The 9170-nt window shown below is 50.4% G+C and overlaps 2 protein-coding genes across 2 annotated transcripts in view; one reads left to right on the top strand and one right to left on the bottom strand.

Annotated features, from left to right (window-relative positions):
• The window catches only part of LOC102040799 (myotubularin-related protein 9-like), a 5377-nt gene extending 2819 nt beyond the window's left edge, over positions 1 to 2558 (top strand). The window contains exons 2-7 of the mRNA XM_014309521.2: positions 239 to 242; positions 1006 to 1109; positions 1186 to 1327; positions 1405 to 1625; positions 1716 to 1867; positions 2264 to 2558. Coding sequence (XP_014164996.1) covers positions 239 to 242; positions 1006 to 1109; positions 1186 to 1327; positions 1405 to 1625; positions 1716 to 1867; positions 2264 to 2439 — 799 coding nt within the window. The 3' untranslated portion in view covers positions 2440 to 2558. The remainder of the gene's footprint in view (positions 1 to 238; positions 243 to 1005; positions 1110 to 1185; positions 1328 to 1404; positions 1626 to 1715; positions 1868 to 2263) is intronic.
• Positions 2559 to 3589: 1031 nt separating this feature from the next.
• Positions 3590 to 9170, bottom strand: part of EIF3I (eukaryotic translation initiation factor 3 subunit I) — a 7434-nt gene continuing 1853 nt past the window's right edge. Inside the window, exons 4-10 of the mRNA XM_031062044.1 lie at positions 7741 to 7980; positions 6869 to 6996; positions 5375 to 5485; positions 5011 to 5100; positions 4526 to 4599; positions 4252 to 4344; positions 3590 to 3950 (exon numbers count right to left, since the gene is read on the bottom strand). Of these exons, the coding sequence (XP_030917904.1) occupies positions 3869 to 3950; positions 4252 to 4344; positions 4526 to 4599; positions 5011 to 5100; positions 5375 to 5485; positions 6869 to 6996; positions 7741 to 7980 (818 nt within the window). The 3' untranslated portion in view covers positions 3590 to 3868. The remainder of the gene's footprint in view (positions 3951 to 4251; positions 4345 to 4525; positions 4600 to 5010; positions 5101 to 5374; positions 5486 to 6868; positions 6997 to 7740; positions 7981 to 9170) is intronic.

Raw genomic sequence — 9170 nt, 5'->3', positions numbered from 1 at the left:
TGGGGGCGGCGGCCCCGGGCCCTGGACAGGTGAGGGCGGCGCTGCCGCATTGCTGGGAAATTCCCTTCTCCTGCTGCGCTGCTCTGGGATGGGCTCTGGGCATGGGTTATTCAGCATGGGAATTGGTTTAACTTCATGGCCAATCACGGCCAGATGTGTCGAGGTTCTGAGGAGCCACCAGCTTGTGTTATCATTCTTGATAAGCCTTCTGTAAGCATCCTCTCTCTATTCTTTTTAGTATCGTTTAGTACAGCATTCACATAATATAAATATACAAATAAATACAAATAAATATATAACATAAACATATAATATGATGCTATAATATAAATATATAATATGAATAGATAATTACAAATATATCACAGAAATATTATTGTATTATGTAATATTGTATAATAATACAATATTATATAATGCAATAATACAGAATATAGAATAGAATACAATACAATATCATCTATAATACAAAATATAATATTATACAATATCATCTATAATACAAAATGTAATACAATACAATATAATCTATAATACAGAATATAATATGCAATATAGAATATAATGTAATACAAAATATAGAATATTATGTAATATATAACATGTAAAATATGACAAAATATAACATGACAAATAACATAAAATATAAAATAAAATATAACATATAAAATAAAAAGTAATGTAATGTAAAATATAATGTAATATAAAATATACTCTAAAAATATACTCTAAAATATACTATAAAATAAAATATAAATTATACCACACAATACAATAATAAATCAGCCTGCTGAGAACACAGAGTCATATTCTCAATTTCTCCTTCATCCTGGGGACCCTCACAAATACCACAGTGAGGGCAGGCTGCTGTCCCCTGTGTGACCGTGCCACCGTGTCCCCTGTGTCCCCTGTGTCGCCAGGGGCCGTGTGCTGCAGGACAGTTTCTCCAGGCTGGTGGAGCTGTGCAGTGACCCCTGTGTGTGACAGTGTCCCCTGTGTCGCCAGGGGCCGTGTGCTGCAGGACAGTTTCTCCAGGCTGGGAGCCGCGGCCCCAGCCACGTCAAGGCCGCCCTGAGCACGGCCTGCCTGGCTGCCCAGTGCCTGGACAGGTACGGGGGGTGCACCTTGCCCACCTCGCCCCTTTCTGAGCGCCCAGAGTGACCCCAAGGCCGGCCGGCCCCGCAGGGAGGGCTGCACGGTGCTGGTGCACGGCGCCGAGGGCACGGACACCACGCTGCTGGTGACAGCGCTGGCCCAGCTCATCCTGGACCCCGCCTGCCGCACCCTGCAGGGCTTCCAGGGGCTGCTGGAGCGGGAATGGATCCAGGTGAGAGATTTCTCAGCAGGGTGGGGGTCCCAGCCTGGCCGGGGGCCTCACTCTGGGTCACCATGGGGGTCCCGCAGGCCGGGCACCCCTTCCAGCTGCGCTGCGCCCGCTCCGCCTCCTCGCACGCCCGGGGCAAGCAGGAGGCTCCGGTGTTCCTCCTCTTCCTCGACTGCGTGTGGCAGCTGAGCCGGCAGTTCCCCCTGTCGCTGGAATTTGGGGAGCAGCTGCTGCTCACCCTCTCTGACAACGCCTACGCCTCGGCCTACGGCACCTTCCTGTGCAACAACGAGAGGGAGAGGTGGGTGCGGGGACAAACCCCTCCTGTCACGGCTCAGGTGACACCAAACCCCGCTGGGGACTGGGATGTGTCCCACCTGTGCCCCCACAGGAGCCTGTGTAAGGTGAGGGAAAGCACCCACTCGCTGTGGGCATGGCTGGACCAGCCTGAGGAGAAGCACAAGTACCTGAACCCTCTGTACTCGCACAACCCCCTGGTGATCTGGCCCTCCGTGGAGCCCCAGAGCATCCAGCTGTGGCAGGGTGAGTGGGATCCTCCCAACATCCACCCTCAGCTCAGGGGCAGCTGCTGCTCCTTTCCCTCTCTGACAGGGCTCAGCTCACCCCCAGCCCTTTCTCTCTATCAGGTTTTTCCCTCCAGTGCTGTGTTTTTCCCTCTCTGACAGAGCTCAGCTCACCCCCAGCCCTTTCTCTCTATCAGGTTTTTCCCTCCAGTGCTGTGTTTTTCCCTCTCTGACAGAGCTCAGCTCACCCCCAGCCCTTTCTCTCTATCAGGTTTTTCCCTCCAGTGCTGTGTTCTTCCCTGTCAGGGCTCAGCTCACCCCCAGCCCTTTCTCTCTATCAGGTTTTTCCCTCCAGTGCTGTGTTTTTCCCTCTCTGACAGAGCTCAGCTCACCCCCAGCCCTTTCTCCCTGCCAGGTTTTTTCCTCCGGTGGATCCGTCCCTCCCAGCACCTGGAGGAGGCCTGGGGGCAGATCCGGAGCTTGGTGCAGGGGAACAGCTCCTCCCTGCAGGAGAGCACGGGGGAAAGGCTGAGCCAGCCCCTCCCTGAGCCCCCTGCAGGGACAGAGAACGGGAAATTTGGGACAAGGTGACGCTGGATGGTCCCATGGAAGGGCTGTGCAGGACACAGACCCCGTGGGCAGTTCTGGGGCAGGGGGCAGAGCTTTCCCAGCCTTCAGCTGCCCACCCTGGCTCGTTTTAGTAAATCTCTCTCCCCCCTTGCCTGTGTCCTGCTCTTCCGTAAGGAAGCTGCTCCTTCCCACTGGGATTGCAGAAGGGCCCGTGGATGGCTCTGGGGATGAAGGGCAGCAGATCACACCAAAAACCCAGATCATACCAAAAACCCAGCAGATCACACAAAAAACCCCAGCAGATTACACAAAAAACCCAGGAGATCACACCAAAAAAAAAAACCCCAGCAGATCATACAGAAAAACTTCCAATAGATCACACAAAAAAACCCTCAGCAGATCACACCAAAAACCCAGATCACACCAAAACCCCCAGCAGATCACACTGAAAAAGCCCAACAATCACACCAAGAACCCCAGCAGATCACATAAAGAAACCCCCAACAGATCACACCAAAAACCCCAGCAGATCACACCAAAAAAACCCCAAAAGATCACAAAAAAATCCCCAATAATCACACAAAACCCCCAGCAGATCACACCAAAAAAACCCCAAAAGATCACACAAAAAAACCCCCAACAGATCACCAAAAAACCCCTCTGCAGGACACACAAAACCAGCATCCTCCCCAAAATCCCAAAGGCTGCAGTTTCTGTCGTGCCAGCGGCTCCGAGCCTGGAGCCAGCCTGGGAATTCTGCCCTTGAGCCCAGTTTGGAGGAAGGAAAAAGGAAAAAAAGAAAAGAGCCAGGAGGGTGGGAGGGTGAGGAGCTGCAGCAGGAGCTCCCAGGGCAGGAAAAGGAAATATCTGTAATATTTGTTCCATGAGGGAGCTGGCTCAGGGTCAGCCCAGCAAACACAGCAGCAGGGCCAGGCGTGTGCAAAACAATTCCTGGCTGCTGCACTTGCAGCATTTCACACTTCAGGGCAGGGCCTGAGGCTGTGGAGCCTCCCTGGGAAGGAGTTCATGGATGGGCAGAGGTCCCAGGAGGAGCAGCTCTGCTCCATGGGTGTGGAACAAATGACAACAGAGCTGGCAAAACAAAGTCCTTGCGTTAATTTAAGTCCAGATGAGGAAAACCAACCTTAAAAAAAAAACCTCACAGAGGTGCTTTTCCTTGTGTTTAGAAAATATTTCTATTTATTTCCTCTTTTTTTCCCCTCCCCTGGTTTATAAATATGCCCAGCAGGGCAGGCAGCCAACCCAGTTCCCTTCACTCTTGTCCCAGTAAAAGCCACTGGAGTTCCCACTTCCCCAACTTCCCACAGCTCCCCAAAAATCGCTGCCAAGAACAACTTCAGGCCTTTCCTGCAGTCCTGTGGTGGAGCCCCTGGGCTGGGCAAGGCATTGGAGAAGGGAAAAGAAGAAGAGAGGAGAGGGAAATTCTCCTTCAGGCTTCAAACTCGAACTCGAAGTACTGGGGGTCGAAGTAATGGATGCGCACGTAGCCATCCTCACCCCCGCTGCTGTAGCTGCAGGGAGGAAAGGAAAAGTCAGCAATGGCAAAGTCAGGAATGCTGCTGGCAGCAAAAATACAAAGTTTGGCCTCCCCACCCACTCCTGAAACTGATACAGGAATCACAAAGTGGGGAAAAAAAAAAAATGAGGGATGTGGCCCAAGCGTGGGGCGGGGTGCGGGTGACTCCCTGGGCTGGCTCAGAATGGGAGAATTCAGGGGCTGGTTCCATTCCCAGCACAGAAATCTCCCCAGTCTAGTCACATCCCAGTTCCAAAGTGGGGTTGGGTAGACTGGGGACACTGCAAGGCTCTCACCTCTTCCCATCAGGGTGGAAGGCCACGCTGTTGATGGGCCCAAAGTGCCCCTTGACTCTGCCAAACTCCTCCTCAAAAGCCAAGTGGAAGAACCTGGGAGGAGGAAGATTGAAATTGTCACAAACCCAGGAGGGACAAAAGCACAGAACCCTCAAAAACAAAGAAAAGAGCTCCAGGGTTTCTCCAGCACTGCCAAGCTCCCAAAGGGAAGGGAAGAGCAATCCCTGGGGTGCTCTGGGTGAGGATTTTCCCCACCAGAGGGAAAAGGACCAACCTGGCCTCGAATTTGCCAATCCTGGTGGAGGTTGTGGTCACATCCATGGCCTCCTGCCCTCCTCCCAGCACCACCTGCAGGGGAGGGAAACCAGAGAAACCACAGCCCTTCAGTGCTCCCCTCTGGGATCTGGGGAATCCTGAGATCACTGAGGATGGGAAAAACCTCCAAGATTGATCCCCACCTTGAAGGCAGCTTAGAGCAGTGAGTGCCAGGTCCAGAGGTTCCCTGGACACCTCCAGAGGTGGTGACAGCCTCCAGCACTTCCCAACAATCCCACAAATCCCACAAATCCATGAGCAGGCCTCCAACCCCCTGAGGAATTCCCAGCTCCCTGCCAGATTCCATCAGAGCACACCAAACTTTGCCTGAGCCAGCAGAAACTCCCCAGGCTCGTTCCAGAGCGCTGGTTTTGGGCTGGACTGGGAAGAGCCACAAGGCAGGAGTGGCAGGACCAGTGAGAGCCTGAGGGAGCTCATCCTTACGTGATCAAAAATGGGGGAAAGGGCAGCAGAGTTCACCGGCCGCTCCGTCCGGAACGTCTTCAGGTGCTCCAGGGACGTGCAGTCAAAGAGCTTTGAGGGAAAAAGAAGAAATTCATTCATTATCTCCAGCTGCTGGGCCTCACCTGCATGGATGTTCCCTCTCCAAGCTCAAATCCCAAAAATATTCCCCCAGAAAGGGAAATCTTCCACCTTCCAGAATTTAAACCGCAAACGTTCTACGGGAATACCCAAATATTTCATTTTCGATGCTTGGCTGTTCATTCCCTTTCTCACTGAACATTCCCAAGGAGAAAAACTCTCTCTGAGCAGAGATCCTGCCAGGAAATGTGCAGGAAAAGCTCACCTTGGCTGTGTTATCCTTGGAGGCAGTGATGAACATGGTCATGTCCCGGGAGGTCTGGATGTCGTTGATTTGCTTGGTGTGCTCCTTGATATTGGAGAGCTGCTCGCCTGACTGGAGGGGAAAAGGAGTTTTCAGGGAGCTGGGAAGGGATTCCTCATTAAAAATAACTTGGAATGGAATCCTGGAAGGGATTCCCTCATTAAAAATAACACGGAATGGAATCCTGGAAGGGATTTCCTCATTAAAAATAACACGGAATGGAATCCTGGAAGGGATTTCCTCATTAAAAATAACACGGAATGGAATCCTGGAAGGGATTTCCTCATTAAAAATAACACGGAATGGAATCCTGGAAGGGATTTCCTCATTAAAAATAACACGGAATGGAATCCTGGAAGGGATTTCCTCATTAAAAATAACACGGAATGGAATCCTGGAAGGGATTTCCTCATTAAAAATAACACGGAATGGAATCCTGGAAGGGATTTCCTCATTAAAAATAACACGGAATGGAATCCTGGAAGGGATTTCCTCATTAAAAATAACACGGAATGGAATCCTGGAAGGGATTTCCTCATTAAAAGTGACCTGGAACGTCACATGGAATGCTCTGGGTGGGAATTTAGGAGTGGATTCAGTGCCAGGTCCCTGCTCTGTGTCAATTCCAGCCTTGCTCAGGGCAGCCTCAGATTATAACAGAGGAGGAGAAGAGGAATTTTCATGGAGCTGGGAAGTGATTTCCTCATTAAAAATAGCCTGGGAGATCATGGAATAAAGTCCTGGAATGCTTTGAGTGGGAATTTAGGAATGGATTCAGTGCCAGGTCCCTGCTCTGTGTCAATTCCAGCCTTGCTCAGGGCAGCCTCAGATTATAACAGAGGAGGAGAAGAGGAATTTTCATGGAGCTGGGAAGTGATTTCCTCATTAAAAACAACTTGGGAGATCAGTGAATAAAATCCTGGAATGCTTTGGGTGGGAAGGGAATTTAGGAATGGATTCAGTTCCGTGTCCCTGCTGTGTGTCAGTTCCAGCCTTACTTGGGGCAACCTCAAATTTTAACAGGGGAGGGGAAGAGGAATTTTCAGGGAGCTGGGAAATTATTCCCTTATTAAAAATAACGTGGAATAGAATCCTGGAATGCTCTGGGTGGGAAGGGAATTTAGGAATGGATTCAGTTCCATGTCCCTGCTCTGTGTCAATTCCAGTCTCACTTGGGGGAGCCTCAGATTGTAAAAAGGGGAGGGGAAGAGGAGTTTTCAGGGAGCTGGGAAATGATTCCCTCATTAAAAACAACATGGAACAGAAGAGCTCATGGAATAAAATCCTGGAAGGGAATTTAGGAAGGGATTCAGTTCCTCACCCTGCGCTGTGCCAGCTCCAGCCTCGCTCAGGGCACCCCACATTTCAATGATCCTTGCTGGAGCTGCAGTTTGGAGCCCCCAGATCCCACATCCCAGCCCTGATCCCCCCAGGAACGCTGCCCCAGGCCCTGACCTTGGCACTGAACTGGTTGAGCTCCCCGTTCTCGTGGCCAGCGATGATGAACTCCCCGAGCGGGCCCCACACGGCGCTGGTGATCTTGGAGTCGCTGCAGGGAATCTTCATGTAGGGCTCATTGTTCTCTGGGGCAGGGAAGGAGCAATCAGCCACCCACAGCCACCACTGATCCCTTTGTGCCCCCTGCTCAGCCTGGATTTGGGATTTCCCAGCATTTCAGGGGTGGATTTTTATTTATGGAGCTCAGATTTCCAGGGGGAGCGTTTTGGAATCCCGTAGGGAAGGGGATGAAGGAATCTTGTCCTTGCTGATGTGATCACCTCCCTCCCAGCAAAGAGATTTTTTAGGGAAAAAAAATCACCCCCAAGCACTCCCAGCCAAGAGATTTTTTAAGGGAAATTCAAATTTCAAGTGCAGGAATTCAGGGTGAGCTCCCTGCTGCAGCATTCCCACAAATTTTCATTTCCCTGTTCCTGATGCTCCTGAGGTAAAAGGGAGCTTTATAATCCCCTATAAAATTAAGATTTATCCTTTTATGTCCCATGCTCAGCCTGGATTTGGGCTTTTCCAGAATTTCAAGGGTGGATTTTTATTTATGGAGCTCGGATTTCCAGGGGCAGCATTTTGGAATCCCATAGGGAAGGGCATGAAGGAATTGTGTCCTTGCTGATGTGATCACACCCCAACCACTCCAAATCATCCAGCAAAGAGATTTTTTTAGGGAATCATCTCCTCTGCTCCACCCCTGGAAACATTCCAGGTTAGAGCAACTTGGCGCAGGGAAAGGAGCCCCTGCTCATGGGAATGGGGTGAGATTTAACCCCAAAACCCACAGTGGGACCCCAGAGGGGGATCCCCTGGCCCCTCACCGATCTGGCTGGGGTCCCTGAGGTCGAAGAAGCTGACAAAGCACTGGTAGCCCATCTGCTTGTCCGTGGAAAACATGATGATGTTCCCTCCAAAGTCGAAGCCGCACGTCCTCACGGCAGAGCTGGTCTTCACCAGGGCCAGCTGCTTCCCTGGGGGGCAGAGCAGGGGAAAAGGGGTTTTCAGGGAGCTGGGATGGGATTTCCTCCTTAAAAACAGCCTGGGATGGCATGGAATGGAAGCTGGAATGATCTGGGTGGGAATTTAGGCGTGGATTCAGTTCTATGTGTCAATTCCAGCCGTGCTCAGGGGAACATCAAATTTTAAAAAAAGGGGAGGGGGAGAGGAATTTTCAGGGAGCTGGGAAGTGATTGCCTCATTAAAAACACCTTGGGAGAACATGGAATAAAGTCCTGGAATGCTTTGGGTAGGAATTTAGGAGTGGATTCAGTTCCAGGTCCCTGCTCTGTGTCAATTCCAGCCTTGCTCAGGGGAACCTCAGATTTAATCAGGGGAGGGGAAGAGGAATTTTCAGGGAGTTGGGAAGGGATTTCCTCATTAAAAACACCCTGGGAGAGCATGGAATAAAATCCTGGAATGCTCTGGAAGGGAATTTAGGCATGAATTCAGTTCCACACCCTGCACTGAGGTGTCGCCTCCAGCGTTGCTTGGGCAGCCTCAGATTTTAACAGGGAAGGGGAAGAGGAATTTTCAGGGAGCTGGGAAGGGATTTCCTCATTAAAAACACTCATCCTCATTGGGAGAAGGTGCTGGAATCAAATGGAACCCTGGAATGCTCTGGGTGGGAATTTAGGAATGGATTCAGTGCCAGGTCCCTGCTCTGGGTCAATTCCAGCCTTGCTCAGAGGAGCCTCAGATTTAAACAGAAGAGGGGAAGAGGAATTTTCAGGGAGCTGGGAAGTGATTCCCTCATTAAAAACACCTTGGGAGAGCATGGAATAAAATCCTGGAATGCTTTGAGTAGGAATTTAGGAATGGATTCAGTTCCAGGTCCCTGCTCTGGGTCAGTTCCAGCCTCGCTCAGGGGAGCCCCAAATTTTAACCAAGGCAGGGAAAGATGAATTTTCATGGAGCTGGGAAATGTTTTCCTCATTAAAAACAACCTGGGAGATCAAAGAATAAAATCCTGGAATGGTTTGGGTGGGAAGGGAATTTAGGAATGGATTCAGTGCCAGGTCCCTGCTCTGTGTCAATTCCAGCCTTGCCCAGGGGAGCTTCAGATTTTAATAAGAGAGGGGAAAAGGAATTTTCAGGGAGCTGGGAAGTGATTCCCTCATTAAAAATAACCTGGAATTGAAATCTGGAATGCTTTGGGTGGGAATTTAGGAGTGGATTCAGTTCCAGGTCGCTGCTCTGGGTCAATTCCAGCCTTGCTTGGGGCAGCCTCAGAGTTTAACAGAGGAGGGGAAGA

The sequence above is a fragment of the Geospiza fortis genome, unplaced genomic scaffold (genome assembly GCF_000277835.1).
Source record: "Geospiza fortis unplaced genomic scaffold, GeoFor_1.0 scaffold432, whole genome shotgun sequence".
NCBI lineage: Eukaryota > Metazoa > Chordata > Aves > Passeriformes > Thraupidae > Geospiza > Geospiza fortis.
This window is presented reverse-complemented; position numbering and strand designations above follow the sequence as displayed.